The sequence below is a fragment of the Nerophis ophidion genome, linkage group LG19 (genome assembly GCF_033978795.1).
Source record: "Nerophis ophidion isolate RoL-2023_Sa linkage group LG19, RoL_Noph_v1.0, whole genome shotgun sequence".
Taxonomy (NCBI): domain Eukaryota; kingdom Metazoa; phylum Chordata; class Actinopteri; order Syngnathiformes; family Syngnathidae; genus Nerophis; species Nerophis ophidion.
The window spans coordinates 37,920,825-37,937,910 of NC_084629.1; the positions used below are offsets into that span (position 1 = coordinate 37,920,825).

The 17,086-nt window shown below is 41.1% G+C and overlaps 1 protein-coding gene across 1 annotated transcript in view; it reads right to left on the reverse strand.

Annotated features, from left to right (window-relative positions):
• The window catches only part of fap (fibroblast activation protein, alpha), an 80,356-nt gene that overhangs the window by 46,853 nt on the left and 16,417 nt on the right, over nt 1-17,086 (reverse strand). Inside the window, exons 6-11 of the mRNA XM_061879937.1 lie at nt 16,101-16,175; nt 14,301-14,353; nt 13,530-13,602; nt 13,315-13,435; nt 11,114-11,268; nt 5,734-5,831 (exon numbers count right to left, since the gene is read on the reverse strand). Of these exons, the coding sequence (XP_061735921.1) occupies nt 5,734-5,831; nt 11,114-11,268; nt 13,315-13,435; nt 13,530-13,602; nt 14,301-14,353; nt 16,101-16,175 (575 nt within the window). The remainder of the gene's footprint in view (nt 1-5,733; nt 5,832-11,113; nt 11,269-13,314; nt 13,436-13,529; nt 13,603-14,300; nt 14,354-16,100; nt 16,176-17,086) is intronic.

Genomic DNA, 17,086 nt, shown 5'->3' on the forward strand with positions numbered 1-17,086 from the left:
GACTTGAGAAGGAGACATGTGACTTGAGGAGAAGGAGACATGTGACTTGAGGAGAAGGAGACATGTGACTTGAGGAGAAGACATGTGACTCTAAAAGAAGACATGTGACTTGAGAAGGAGACATGTGACTTGAGGAGGAGACATGTGACTCTAAAGGAAGACATGTCACTTGAGGAGAAGGAGACATGTGACTTGAGGAGAAGGAGACATGTGACTTAAGAAGAGGACATGAGAAGGAGACGTGTCTTGAGAAGAAGGAGACATGTGACTTGAGGAGAAGGAGACATGTGACTTGAGAAGGAGACATGTGACTTGAGGAGAAGACGTGTGACTTGAGGAGAAGGAGACATGTGACTTGAGAAGGAGACATGTGACTTGAGAAGAAGACATGTGACTTGAGGAGAAGATGTGTGACTTGAGGAGAAGGAGACATGTGACTTGAGAAGGAGACATGTTACTTGAGGAGAAAGAGACATGTGACTTGAGGAGAAGGAGACATGTGACTTGAGGAGAAGGAGACATGTGACTTGAGGACAAGGAGACATGTGACTTGAGGACAAGGAGACATGTGACTTGAGGAGAAGGAGACATGTGACTTGAAGAGAAGGAGACATGTGACTTGAGGAGAAGACATCTGACTTGAGAAGGAGACATGTGACTTGAGAAGGAGACATGTGATTTGAGAAGAGGACATGAGAAGAAGACATGTGACTTGAGGAGAAGGAGACATGTGACTTGAGGAGAAGGAGACATGTGACTTGAGGAGGAGGAGACATGTGACTTGAGGAGAAGGAGACATGTGACTTGAGGAGAAGACATGTGACTTGAGGAGAAGGAGACATGTGACTTGAGGAGAAGACATGTGACTTGAGGAGAAGACATGTGACTTGAGGAGAAGGAGACATGTGACTTGAGGAGAAGGAGACATGTGACTTGAGGACAAGGAGACATGTGACTTGAGAAGAAGGAGACATGTGACTTGAGGAGAAGGAGACACGTGACTTGAGGAGAATGAGACATGTGACTTGAGGACAAGGAGACATGTGACTTGAGGAGGAGACATGTGACTCTAAAAGAAGACATGTGACTTGAGGAGAAGACATGTGACTTGAGGAGAAGACATGTGACTTGAGGAGAAGAAATGTGACTTGAGAAGGAGACATGTGACTTGAGGAGAAGACATGCGACTTGAGAAGGAGACGTGACTTAAGAAGACGTGACTTGAGGAGAAGGAGACATGTGACTTGAGGAGAAGGAGACATGTGACTCTAAAAGAAGACATGTGACCTGAGGAGAAGGAGACATGTGACTTGAGGAGGAGACATTTGACTCTAAAAGAAGACATGTGACTTGAGGAGAAGACATGTGACTTGAGGAGAAGACATGTGACTTGAGAAGGAGACATGTGACTTGAGGAGAAGACATGTGACTTGAGGAGAAGACATGTGACTTGAGAAGGAGACATGTGACTTGAGAAGACATGTGACTTTAGAGGGAGACATGTGACTTGAGGAGACAAGTGACTTGAGAAGGAGACATGTGATTTGAGAAGGAGACATGTGGCTTGAGAAGGAGACATATGACTTGAGGAGGAGACACGTGACTTGAGAAGGAGACATGTGACTTGAGGAGAAGGAGACATGTGACTTGAGGAGAAGGAGACATGTGACTTGAGGAGAAGACATGTGACTCTAAAAGAAGACATGTGACTTGAGAAGGAGACATGTGACTTGAGGAGGAGACATGTGACTCTAAAGGAAGACATGTCACTTGAGGAGAAGGAGACATGTGACTTGAGGAGAAGGAGACATGTGACTTAAGAAGAGGACATGAGAAGGAGACGTGTCTTGAGAAGAAGGAGACATGTGACTTGAGGAGAAGGAGACATGTGACTTGAGAAGGAGACATGTGACTTGAGGAGAAGACGTGTGACTTGAGGAGAAGGAGACATGTGACTTGAGAAGGAGACATGTGACTTGAGAAGAAGACATGTGACTTGAGGAGAAGATGTGTGACTTGAGGAGAAGGAGACATGTGACTTGAGAAGGAGACATGTTACTTGAGGAGAAAGAGACATGTGACTTGAGGAGAAGGAGACATGTGACTTGAGGAGAAGGAGACATGTGACTTGAGGACAAGGAGACATGTGACTTGAGGACAAGGAGACATGTGACTTGAGGAGAAGGAGACATGTGACTTGAAGAGAAGGAGACATGTGACTTGAGGAGAAGACATCTGACTTGAGAAGGAGACATGTGACTTGAGAAGGAGACATGTGATTTGAGAAGAGGACATGAGAAGAAGACATGTGACTTGAGGAGAAGGAGACATGTGACTTGAGGAGAAGGAGACATGTGACTTGAGGAGGAGGAGACATGTGACTTGAGGAGAAGGAGACATGTGACTTGAGGAGAAGACATGTGACTTGAGGAGAAGGAGACATGTGACTTGAGGAGAAGACATGTGACTTGAGGAGAAGACATGTGACTTGAGGAGAAGGAGACATGTGACTTGAGGAGAAGGAGACATGTGACTTGAGGACAAGGAGACATGTGACTTGAGAAGAAGGAGACATGTGACTTGAGGAGAAGGAGACACGTGACTTGAGGAGAATGAGACATGTGACTTGAGGACAAGGAGACATGTGACTTGAGGAGAAGGAGACGTGTGACTTGAAGAGGAGACATGTGACTTGAGGAGAAGGACACATCTGACTTAAGAAGAGGATATGAGAAGGAGACATGTGTCTTGAGGAGAAGGAGACATGTGACTTGAGGAAAAGGAGACATGTGACTTGAGGAGAAGGAGACATGTGACTTAAGAAGAGGACATGAGATGGAGACATGTGTTTTGAGGAGAAGGAGACATGTGACTTGAGGAGAAGGAGACATGTGACTTGAGGAGAAGGAGACATGTGACTCGAGGAGAAGGAGACATGTGACTTGAGGAGAAGGAGACATGTGTCTTGAGGAGAAGGAGACATGTGACTTGAGGAGAAGGAGACATGTGACTTGAGGAGAAGGAGACATGTGACTCGAGGAGAAGGAGACATGTGACTTGAGGAGAAGGAGACATGTGACTTGAGGAGAAGGAGACATGTGACTTGAGGAGAAGGAGACATTTGACTTGAGGACAAAGAGACATGTGACTTGAAGAGAAGGAGACATGTGACTTGAGGAGAAGACATCTGACTTGAGATGGAGACATGTGACTTGAGAAGGAGACATGTCATTTGAGAAGAGGATATGAGAAGAAGACATGTGACTTGAGGAGAAGGAGACATGTGACTTGAGGAGGAGGAGACATGCGACTTGAGGAGAAGGAGACATGTGACTTGAGGAGAAAACATGTGACTTGAGGAGAAGACATGTGACTTGAGGAGAAGGAGACATGTGACTTGAGGAGAAGACATGTGACTTGAGGAGAAGACATGTGACTTGAGGAGAAGGAGACATGTGACTTGAGGAGAAGGAGACATGTGACTTGAGGACAAGGAGACATGTGACTTGAGGAGAAGGAGACATGTGACTTGAGGAGAAGGAGACACGTGACTTGAGGAGAATGAGACATGTGACTTGAGGAGAAGACATGTGACTTGAGGAGAAGACATGTGACTTGAGGAGAAGGGGACATGTGACTTGAGGAGAAGGAGACATGTGACTTGAGGACAAGGAGACATGTGACTTGAGGAGAAGGAGACATGTGACTTGAGGAGAAGGAGACATGTGACTTAAGAAGAGGACATGAGAAGGAGACATGTGTTTTGAGGAGAAGGAGACATGTGACTTGAGGAGAAAGAGACATGTGACTTGAGGAGAAGGAGACATGTGACTCGAGGAGAAGGAGACATGTGACTTGAGGAGAAGGAGACATGTGTCTTGAGGAGAAGGAGACATGTGACTTGAGGAGAAGGAGACATGTGACTTGAGGAGAAGGAGACATGTGACTCGAGGAGAAGGAGACATGTGACTTGAGGAGAAGGAGACATGTGACTTGAGGAGAAGGAGACATGTGACTTGAGGAGAAGGAGACATTTGACTTGAGGACAAAGAGACATGTGACTTGAAGAGAAGGAGACATGTGACTTGAGGAGAAGACATCTGACTTGAGAAGGAGACATGTGACTTGAGAAGGAGACATGTCATTTGAGAAAAGGACATGAGAAGAAGACATGTGACTTGAGGAGAAGGAGACATGTGACTTGAGGAGGAGGAGACATGTGACTTGAGGAGAAGGAGACATGTGACTTGAGGAGAAGACATGTGACTTGAGGAGAAGACATGTGACTTGAGGAGAAGACATGTGACTTGAGGAGAAGACATGTGACTTGAGGAGAAGGAGACATGTGACTTGAGGAGAAGAAATGTGACTTGAGGAGAAGACATGTGACTTGAGGAGAAGGAGACATGTGACTTGAGGAGAAGGAGACATGTGACTTGAGGACAAGGAGACATGTGACTTGAGGAGAAGGAGACATGTGACTTGAGGAGAAGGAGACACGTGACTTGAGGAGAATGAGACATGTGACTTGAGGACAAGGAGACATGTGACTTGAGGAGAAGGAGACATGTGACTTGAAGAGGAGACATGTGACTTGAGGAGAAGGACACATCTGACTTAAGAAGAGGATATGAGAAGGAGACATGTGTCTTGAGGAGAAGGAGACATGTGACTTGAGGAGAAGGAGACATGTGACTTAAGGAGAAGGAGACATGTGACTTGAGGACAAGGAGACATGTGACTTGAAGAGGAGACATGTGACTTGAGGAGAAGGACACATGTGACTTAAGAAGAGGACATGAGAAAGAGACATGTGTTTTGAGGAGAAGGAGACATGTGACTTGAGGAGAAGGAGACATGTGACTTGAGGAGAAGGAGACATGTGACTCGAGGAGAAGGAGATATGTGACTTGAGGAGAAGGAGACATGTGTCTTGAGGAGGAGACATGTGACTTGAGGAGAAGGAGACATGTGACTTGAGGAGAAGGAGACATGTGACTCGAGGAGAAGGAGACATGTGACTTGAGGAGAAGGAGACATTTGACTTGAGGACAAGGAGACGTGTGACTTGAAGAGAAGGAGACATGTGACTTGAGGAGAAGACATCTGACTTGAGAAGGAGACATGTGACTTGAGAAGGAGACATGTCATTTGAGAAGAGGACATGAGAAGAAGACATGTGACTTGAGGAGAAGGAGACATGTGACTTGAGGAGGAGGAGACATGTGACTTGAGGAGAAGGAGACATGTGACTTGAGGAGAAGACATGTGACTTGAGGAGAAGACATGTGACTTGAGGAGAAGGAGACATGTGACTTGAGGAGAAGACATGTGACTTGAGGAGAAGACATGTGACTTGAGAAGGAGACATGTGACTTGAGGACAAGGAGACATGTGACTTGAAGAGGAGACATGTGACTTGAGGAAAAGGACACATGTGACTTAAGAAGAGGACATGAGAAGGAAAGGAAACATGTGTCTTGAGGAGAAGGAGACATGTGACTTGAGGAGAAGGAGACATGTGACTCGAGGAGAAGGAGACATGTGACTTGAGGAGAAGGAGACATGTGACTTGAGGAGAAGGAGACATGTGACTTGAGGAGAAGGAGACATGTGACTTGAGGAGGAGGAGACATGTGACTTGAGAAGGAGACATGTGACTTGAGGAGAAGGAGACATGTGACTTGAGGAGAAGGAGACATGTGACTTGGTGTGAGAGAGACAAACACGCACGCAGACGTGATGGAGGCAGGCGGCGGGACTGCAACCTGCAGGGATACGTTGTTGGTGTCCACCACGAACAGCTTGACTCTGGTCAGCTTGGAGCCCGCCTACACAGGAAGTTAAGCAAGTCAATACAACAAACACAAAATAATATACTCATTTTACAACAATACAACAAAGACAAGATAATATACTCCTTTTGCAACAACACAACAAAGACAAGTTAATATATTATTTTTACAACAATACATTAAAGACACATAAATATATTCCTTTTACAACAATACAACAAAGAAGCCCCTCCCCTCCCTTAAAGGACGGATCCAAGACGTCCCCAAAGAGGCCCACAGATGACAGGGATAGTTGGGAGGGAGAGAGGGAGCTTGAAAAGAGCCAAAACTTCTCCTGGACTCGGCCATCAGCGCCAGAATCCTGTCAAGCCTCTCCGCCATAGAAATCTCCGCGGGGTTCGTATTTGGCATCAGGACGATTCCGTCAGGGAGTGTTGGTGACCAACCCCAAGATGCAGAGATGGCGGGCGTGATGCAGGAAAACCTGACTTCAATGTCCAAAGGAAATGTAGGGACCAGGATAACAGGAAGACAGGAGACAACAAACAGGAACCAGGAAACAAGCAAGAGGCAACAGGAGACAAGGAGAACTGGAGACAGCTAACAGCGAACAATCCTCAAGCACGAGGGCGAAGCAGGGCGAAGCAGGTATAAATAGTAGCCCGATTGGCAAATTCCCCCAGGTGTGCCAGACTGCCAATCAGGGACAGGTGAGGAAAACAAGCTCTCAGGGAGACGTGCAAGAAATGGAACCAAAGTAAGAGCGCTGATGAGAAATAAAACACAAACGGAGGAAAACCCAAACATAACCAAACTGTCAACTTATCAGACACAATGCTCCGCTCACAAATTTAGTGGTCATCCGGAAGGCCCAGCAGAGACTCCACTTCCTGAGGGTGCTGAGAAAGAACAGCCTGGAGAGGCAGCTGATGGTGACCTTCTATCGCTCGGCTGTCGAGAGCCTGCTGACGTACTGCATAACAGTGTGGTACGCCAGCTGCACTGAAGCAGACAAACAGGCGATTCAGAAAGAGTATGGGCCTGATTACTCTTCTGATGTCCTCTCGAACCACTGTCCTTAAATACCCCTTACACCATGACCCTTACTCTTTTAAACCTAGCCTTGGGGCCTGCCAGTCTGAGCCTAGATGACGCCAACGAGGAATTGTCGAACAAAAAGCTGTATTTGTTTCAGCGAGCCTCAGACTGGAACTTCAACGTCTAGGAGATAGTATATGGGTCTGATTACTCTTCTGATGTCCTTCCGGACCACTGTCCTTAAATACCCCTTACACCATGACCCTTACGCGTTTTAATCCTAGCCTTGGGGTCGGCCAGTCTGAGCCTAGACGACGCCAACCAGGAATTGTCGAACAAAAAGCTGCATTTGTTTCAGCGAGCCTCAGACTGGAACTGCAGCCTCCAGGAGAAAGAGTATGGTCCTGATTATTCTTCTGATGTCCTCTCGAACCACTGTCCTTAAATACCTCTTAAACAAAGACCCTTACTCTTTGTAAACCTAAACTTTCGACCGTCCAGTCAGAGCCTAGACGACGGCAACGAGGAATCTTCGAACAAAAACCTGTATTTGTTTCAGCGAGCCTCAGACTGGAACTGCAGCTTCCAGGAAAAATAGTATGGGCCTGATTACTCTTCTGATGTCCTCTCGGACCACTGTCCTTAAATACCCCTTAAACAAAGACCCTTGCTCTTTGTAATCCTAGCCTTGGGGCCGGCCAGTCTGAGCCTAGACGACGACAATGAAGACTCGTCGAACAAAAAGCTGTATTTGTTTGAGTGAGCCTCAGACTGGAACTGCATCTTCCAGGAGAAAGAGTATGGGCCTGATTACTCTTCTGATGTCCTCTCGAACAGCTGTTCTTAAATATCACTTACACCATGACCCTTACTCTTTTTAATCCTAGCCTTGGGGCCGGCCAGTCTGAACCTAGACGACGCCAACGAGGAATCGTCGAACAAAAAGCTGTATTTGTTTCAGCGAGCCTCAGACTGGAACTGCAACGTCTAGGAAAAAAAGTATGGCCCTGATTACTCTTCTGATGTCCTCTCGGACGACTGTCCTTAAATACTTCTTACACAATGACCCCTACTCTTTGAAATCCTAGCCTTGGGGCTGGCCAGTCTGAGCCTAGATGACGCCAACGAGGAATTGCTGAACAAAATACTGTATTTGTTTCAGCCAGCCTCAGACTGGAACTGCAACGTCCAGGAGAAAGAGTATGGGCCTGATTACTCTTCTGATGTCCTCTCGAACCACTGTCCTTAAATACCCCTTACACCATGACCCTTACTCGTTTTAAACCTAGCCTTGGGGCCGGCCAGTCTGAGCCTAGACGACGCCAACGAGGAATTGTCGAACAAAAAGCTGTATTTGTTTCAGCGAGCCTCAGACTGGAACTGCAACGTCTAGGAAATAGCGTATGGGCCTGATTACTCTTCTGATGTCCTTCCGGACCACTGTCCTTAAATACCCCTTACACCATGACCCTTACGCGTTTTAATCCTAGCCTTGGGGCCGGCCAGTCTGAGCCTAGACGACGCCAACCAGGAATTGTCAAACAAAAAGCTGCATTTGTTTCAGCGAGCCTCAGACTGGAGCTGCAGCTTCCAGGAGAAAGAGTATGGGCCTGATTACTCTTCTGATGTCCTCTCAGACCACTGTCCTTAAATACCTCTTAAACAAAGACCCTTACTCTTTGTAAACCTAGCCTTTCGACCGTCCACTCAGAGCCTAGACGACGGCAACGAGGAATCTTCGAACAAAAACCTGTATTTGTTTCAGCGAGCCTCAGACTGGAACTGCAACGTCCAGGAGATAGCGTATGGGCCTGATTACTCTTCTGATGTCCTCTCGGACCACTGTCATTAAACACCCCTTACACAAAGACCCTTTCTCTTTGTAATCCTAGCTTTGGGGCCGGCCAGTCTGAGCCTAGACGACGACAACAACGAAGACTCGTCGAACAAAAAGCTGTATTTGTCTCAGCGAGCCTCAGACTGGAACTGCAGCTTCCAGGAGAAGGAGTATGGGCCTGATTACTCTTCTGATGTCCTCTCGGACCACTGTCCTTAAATACCCCTTAAACAAAGACCCTTGCTCTTTGTAAACCTAGCCTTGGGGCCGGCCAGTCTGAGCCTAGACAACGCCAATGAGGAATCGTCAAACAAAAAGCTGTATTTGTTTCAGCGAGCCTCAGACTGGAACTGCATCTTCCAGGAAAAAAAGTATGAGCCTGATTACTCTTCTGATGTCCTCTCGGACGACTGTCCTTAAATACTTCTTACACAATGACCCCTACTCTTTGTAATCCTAGCCTTGGGGCTGGGCAGTCTGAGCCTAGATGACGCCAACGAGGAATTGTTGAACAAAATACTGTATTTGTTTCAGTCAGCCTCAGACTGGAACTGCAACGTCCAGGAGAAAGAGTATGGGCCTGACTACTCTTCTGATGTCCTCTCGAACCACTGTCCTTAAATACCCCTTACAGCATGACCCTTATGCGTTTTAATCCTAGCCTTGGGGCCGGCCAGTCTGAGCCTAGATGACGCCAACGAGGAATTGTCGAACAAAAAGCTGTATTTGTTTCAGTCAGCCTCAGACTGGAACTGCAACGTCCAGGAGAAAGAGTATGGGCCTGATTACTCTTCTGATGTCCTCTTGAACCACTGTCCTTAAATACCCCTTACACCATGACCCTTACTCGTTTTAATCCTAGCCTTGGGGCCGGCCAGTCTGAGCCTAGACGACGCCAACCAGGAATCGCCGAACAAAAAGCTGCATTTGTTTCAGCGAGCCTCAGACTGGAACTGCAGCTTCCAGGAGAAAGAGTATGGGCCTGATTACTCTTCTGATGTCCTCTCGGACCACTGTCCTTAAATACCCCCTTAAACAATGACCCCTACTCTTTGTAATCCTAGCCTTGGGGCCGGCCAGTCTGAGCCTAGACAACGCCAATGAGGAATCGTCAAACAAAAAGCTGTATTTGTGTAGCGAGCCTCAGACTGGAACTGCATCTTCCAGGAAAAAAAGTATGGGTCTGATTACTCTTCTGATGTCCTCTCGGACGACTGTCCTTAAATACTTCTTACACAATGACCCCTACTCTTTGTAATCCTAGCCTTGGGGCTGGGCAGTCTGAGCCTAGATGACGCCAACGAGGAATTGTTGAACAAAATACTGTATTTGTTTCAGCCAGCCTCAGACTGGAACTGCAACGTCCAGGAGAAAGAGTATGGGCCTGACTACTCTTCTAATGTCCTCTCGAACCACTGTCCTTAAATACCCCTTAAACAAAGACCCTTGCCCTTTGTAATCCTAGCCTTGGGGCCGGCCAGTCTGAACTTAGACGACGCCAACGAGGAATCGTCGAACAAAAAGCTGTATTTGTTTCAGCGAGCCTCAGACTGTAACTGCAGCTGCTAGGAGAAAGAGTATGGGCCTGATTACTCTTCTGATGTCCTCTCGGACCACTGTCCTTAAATACCCCTTAAACAAAGACCCTTACTCTTTGTAAACCTAGCCTTTCGGCCATCCAGTCTGAGCCTAGACGACGGCAACGAGGAATCTTCGAACAAAAACCTGTATTTGTTTCAGCGAGCCTCAGACTGGAACTGCAGCTTCCAGGAGAAAGAGTATGGGCATGATTACTCTTCTGATGTCCTCTCGGACCACTGTCATTAAACACCCCTTACACAAAGACCCTTTCTCTTTGTAATCCTAGCTTTGGGGCCGGCCAGTCTGAGCCTAGACGACGACAACAACGAAGACTCGTCGAACAAAAAGCTGTATTTGTCTCAGCAAGCCTCAGACTGGAACCACAGCTTCCAGGAGAAAGAGTATGGGCCTGATTATTCTTCTGATGTCCTCTCAGACAACTGTCCTTAAATACCCCTTAAACAAAGACCCTTACTCTTTGTAATCCTAACCTTGGGGCCGGCCAGTCTAGACAAAGCCCAATTTGTTGCTTGGCCAGTCAATCTATTTTCTCTGATCCGTTTGAGTGGGGTGACCTTTGACTCCTCTACTTCTACTTGTGAGGGTTTCCTACTGGATGTTGTTTATTTGTTTACACTTCCTCCTAAAATCCAACTGCTGGTATCCTTTATGTTCCCCAATGTCCTGGGAACAATAGCCCCCCTCTGTGGGCGACCTGCACCTGAAGTTATCTTAGGGCATATTTCCTAATAGAAGAAACCTCTAAAGGATTCTGTGATCAAATACATGCTAGTTCACAATCATATAAGACAAATCTAGACAGTATAATTTTACAACAATGTAAATATAAAATATCTTTCACCTTTGGGTACGGGATGGCCACCGTTTCAGAATACTGCTCCGCTCCGTACCAGGGAAACTCCACTTTGTTGACTTCTGTGTCGTTAAACTGGGCGTAGGCCAGGTATCGTCCAGTCGAAGACCACCATAGTGCTCCGTTGGATGCAAACACCTCCTCTAGAGTCACACACACCAAAGCAAAATGACCGTCTTTCTACAAACCCCCAAAACGCAGTGAAGTTGTCACGTTGTGTAAATGGTAAATAAAAATAAAATACAACAAATCCTTTTCAACTTACATTCAACTGATTAGACTTCAAAGACAAGATAGACACTCTGGATTGTGGACTCGTCAGACCACAGAACACTTTTTCCAGTTTGCATCAGTCCATCTTAGATGGGTGTTGTTGATAAATGGCTTTGCATAGTAGAGTTTTAACTTCACTTACAGATGCAGCGACCAACTGTAGTTACTGAGAGTGGCGTTCTTGAGCCCATGTGGTGATATCCTTTACACACTGATGTCGCTTTTTGATGCACCACCGCCTGAGGCAGTGGTCCCCAACCTTTTTGTACCTGCGGACCGGTCAGCGCTTGATAATTTGTTTTTATTTATTTATTTATTTTTGTCATGAAAAAGGGAGATTTTTTGGGTTTGTGTATCTTGTATTTTCTATGTTGATTTAATAATAATTAAAAATTATTCTGGGACCTGGTACCAATCGAGCCGCGGCCCGGTGGTTGAGGACCACCGGCCTAAGGGATCAAAGATCACGGGCACTCAATGTTGGTTATCGGCCTTGCCGCTTACATTTGAATTTTAAAAAATATTTGCAAACAAAAAAGTTTTAGTGGCGTGTGGACAAGCGGTAATTAATGGATGGATGGATGGGCTTGTTTTGGTTATAAAAGTCTTTTTTTTTCTTTTTTGCAGCATCAAATTTGTGGGCGGGGCCAATATGTATAAGGCTAATTATAAGGCTAATAAGACAATATGATGGAAGTTTTTTTTAATTGGATGATGGCGTAACCATAGGGGCGTGGCAAATGGGACAAAACTGAATAAATAAATACATCTTTAGTGTGTCATTAACTAATTATAATTGGAATTAATGACATAATGTGTTATAAAATGGCTCATTGATTTATTTAATATACAATTATTATTTTATTTTTTTACCCCCGTTATTTTATTATCTAACTTTTACTAGTAACAAACAATCAAGTTCAATGCAGGAAGTGACTTTTTTGATTGAAAATAAACACTAAAATGAACTTGATGTGAAATAGGAAGAGGCAACATCACACAGCAAACAACAAGTACGCTAAGTATACTTCCTCCTACTTCTACTACTACTACTAATACTACTACTAGTAGTTCTACTGGTACTTTAATTTTAATTTTAACTTTAACTTTAAAATGCTGCACTGAGCACGCTCTTTTTAAAGGCACCCGACACTCAACTCTCATGAAACGTCTCTCAACTGCATATGCCAGATATTTGAAGTTGTTTCTTTTGTTTTTTTGGCACAAATTAATTATTAGAGAGTAATTCAGATACTGATTGTAATACCTTTTCTGCTAAATTAACGAGTAACTATAATTAGTTACCATTTGAAACTATTTTATTTGTTTTTTTCAGGTAATGGATTCGCAATAGTTTGCAACGAAACATCATGGATTTTGCAACCTAAAAAAAGATTTGTAAGCAAAAACAAAAGAAAAAATATATATTTTATGCAGTCAAAACCATTTAAAAAAATCAAGCTTCTGAATTTGGATTGATCATGATTAATCACAGGTTAAAAAAAGAGCACCAATATTTGGACACAAACTCAATTTTATTGTCCAAATTTCTTCCATGAGGATTCTTAAAAGTTTCAATTTGAATGCAAGTCTTTTATTGGCTTTATTTAAGCAAAATAAAAACAATATTTTGAGTGTCCTTGCTCATTTTTGTACTAAATTGTACTAAAACCGTTCAGGAAAAGGAGCCTTTATGCTGAACATAAATGGTGTGCTTAATCTGCAATATTTTATTTTGAAATGAATAACATGATGGGTTTGCAAATCCATGTTTTGGTCGTTTGCATAAAATAAAAATACCTATTTATTTCTCAAAAAGAGTTTTGGCGTCCAACTTTTCAACTGAATGATGTCACTGAACGCTGCACGTAAAGTACAGTAGAGTACAGTCGTGGAGGTGTGTACAGTGCACTCACCCTCATACACCCAGTCAGGCACTCCATTTAGGAGCTCGTTCTTTTTTCCGTTGTGAGTCACTTGCACCACCTCCGCCGTCACACCAGCTCTGAGGAAGATGTTGAAGTCCCACACGTACGCCTGCGCGGCATCATGTACGGTAGCGGTTATTAAGGCAACCTTGCTCAAAGGCAGCGGGGCAGAGGTCGGGAGCACGAATCCAGGGAAGACTTACGTATTTGTTTCCCTCTGGTGCCCAAGTGAAGTACTGCACCTTGGCGGGAAGACTCCCAGTGGTGATGAATGTCCTGAAACCAGAAATCAAATACAGTAATATGAAGAAGTACACTGTAAACGTAAGTATACTCACATACAGTAATATGAAGAAGTACACTGTAAAAGTGACTGTACACTCACATACAGTATAATGAAGAAGTACACTGTAAAAGTGACAGTACACTCACATACAGTAATATGAAGAAGTACACTGTAAAAGTGACAGTACACTCACATACAGTAATATGAAGTACACTGTAAAATATTATGTACACTCACATACAGTAATATGAAGAAGTACACTGTAAAAGTAAGTGTACACTCACACACAGTAATATGAGGAAGTATACTGTAAAAGTGACAGTACACTCACATACAGTAATATGAAGAAGTACACTGTAAAAGTGACAGTACGCTCACATACAGTAATATGAAGAAGTACACTGTAAAAGTGACAGTACACTCACATACAGTAATATGAAGAAGTACACTGTAAAAGTGACAGTACACTCACATACATTAATATGAAGAAGTACACTGTAAAAGTGACAGTACATTCACATACAGTAATATGAAGAAGTACACTGTAAAAGTGACAGTATACTCACATACAGTACTATGAAGAAGTACACTGTAAAAGTGACAGTACACTCACATACAGTAATATGAAGAAGTACACTGTAAAAGTGACAGTACACTCACATACAGTAATATGAAGAAGTACACTCACATATTTCCTCTGTCATAGATAGAGTACGATGCTGTAAATGAGTGTCTCCATTGCTGGTGGATCAATAACAAAATGTGGTTATGCAAGATAATAATGCTCACTTTTCATGTGTTATGAGTACATAACATTAATACATTTAATTACAGGCACAACCCATGCTTTGTTATACAATCCTATATACGATTATGTTAATAATTTACAGTATGTTCCACATATAATCCTATATTTACATGATATTATGTAAATAACATGCATGTCATAGATTTAGAGCAATGTCTTGATTCTCACTGTTAATTGGTTCCGGACATGACCGGGCTAAACTGAGTCATTAATTAAGAGTAGCATCAGAAAGACGTGACTACCTTGTATTTAGATTAGAGTACATCATGAGCGCCTCGATGCATGAAATATCACACCTTGTGATACAAGGTGGTCATGCTAGCTGAGGCAGAGCCAATCAGGGGCCACGATACTGAACACATTGGTTTGGTCTGCTTTGATGGCCAATAATACTGTATTATTGATCTTTTAAAGGTATTTAGCCTTTTCTTTTTTTTTTTTGCTGAAAATGTTTAATTTGGAGCAATTATGTTATGTACTACAATATGCTTAAATGATTATTATTATTATTTTTTTAAATCAATGTTGCGAAGCCGCACGATGTGGTGAAGAATGACTACAATAGACTTATACATATATATATATATATATATATATATATATATATATATATATATATATATCAAAAAATCAATCAATGTTTACTTATATAGCCATAAATCACATATATATATATATATATATATATATACATACATATATATATATATATATATATATATATATATATATATATATATATATATATACATATATATATATATATATATATATATACAAACATATATACATGTATATATATATATATTTATATACATACATATATACATGTATGTATATATATATATATATATATATACATATATATATATATATACATATATATATATATATATATATTTACACATATATGCATATATATATATATATATATATATGTATATATATATTTTATATATATATATATATATATATATATATATATATATTTCTATACATATATATATACATGTATATGTATATATATAAAATACATATATATGTATGTGTATATATATATATATATATATATATATATGTGTGGATGTATATATACATATATATGTATGTATATATATGCATATATGTGTGTGTGTATATATATATATATATGTACATATATATATATATATAAATATACATGCATACATACATATATATACACACATACATATTCAGTATGTATACATATATACATGTTAATATATATTTACATATACATATATACATATATATATATATATATATATATATATGTATATACATATATATATATATATATATATTTATTATTTAATTGTATTAAATGTGTGATGCATTCATTCAGTCTTTAATTTTCCGCTGCTTTAATATTAAGAATATTTCAATAATTGTGTTACAAAATTAACATAACCTAAAATCAAGTTTTTCTTTCATACATTATTTGACAGGTGTATTTATTTCTATTCCGTCTTGAATAGACAGTGCACTCCAAAATATTCCACCTTTACTCATCTTTTTGTTTTTCTGTTGTTTTAATAATAAATCTTGTTCACTGACGTTGTCAATCAACATTGAGCTTTTTTTATGTTCATGTCACATGGTGCAGGTGTACCTAATGTAGTGTACCCCCCCCCCCCCCCCACACACACACACACCGACCTTAGTGTAGTTGCTTTCCAGAGCAACGTAGTCATGATCCCCCGACAACAGGTAGTCCGTGGCCTCCACTTGCATCTACAATGATGTCACACACACACACACACACGACACACTTTACTTTACACCTATAAACTTTACATTTTCAACTTGTTTATTTTGATTTTTGTCTATTTGACAGGTAATGATTTGTTTGAGCGCAGGCTTTTCACAAATTATGATTCATTGTAATTCTTCAAAATTATTTTATTTATGCAAGTAATAAACTGTGATTAATTAGAAATATTCCAAAATTATTTAATTATGTATGTCAATAATACAGTTTGATTAATTGCAAATAATCCAAATTATTTTATTTATGCAAGTATTTAATACATTGTGATTATTTGTAAATATTCCAAATTATTTAATTATGCAAGTAAGTAATAAATTGTGATTAATTGTAATAAATTGAAATTATTTTAATAATGCAAGTAAGTAATAAATTGTGATAATTAAAAATATTCCAAATTATTTAATTATGGATGTAAATAATACAATGTGATTAATTGTAAATAATCCAAATTATTTTAATTATGCAAGTAAGTAATAATTTTGATTAATTGTAAATAATTATAATTATTTTATTTATGCAGGTAAGGGATACATTATTAATAATTGTAAATAATCCAAATGATCCTAATTATGCAAGTAAGGTATTATTGTGATAAATTGTAAATATTCCAAATTATTTTAATTATGCAAGTAAGTAATAATTGTGATCAATTGTAAATAATTGAAATTATTTAAATCATGCAAATAAGTAATAAATTGTGATTAATTGTAAATAATTCAAATTATTTAAATCATGCAAATAAGTAATAAATTGTGATTCGTTGTAATTCTTCAAAATTATTTTAATTATGGAAGTAAGTAATAAACTGTGAATACTTATAAATGATCCAAATGATTTTAATTGTGCAAGTAAGTAATAATTGTGATTAATTGTA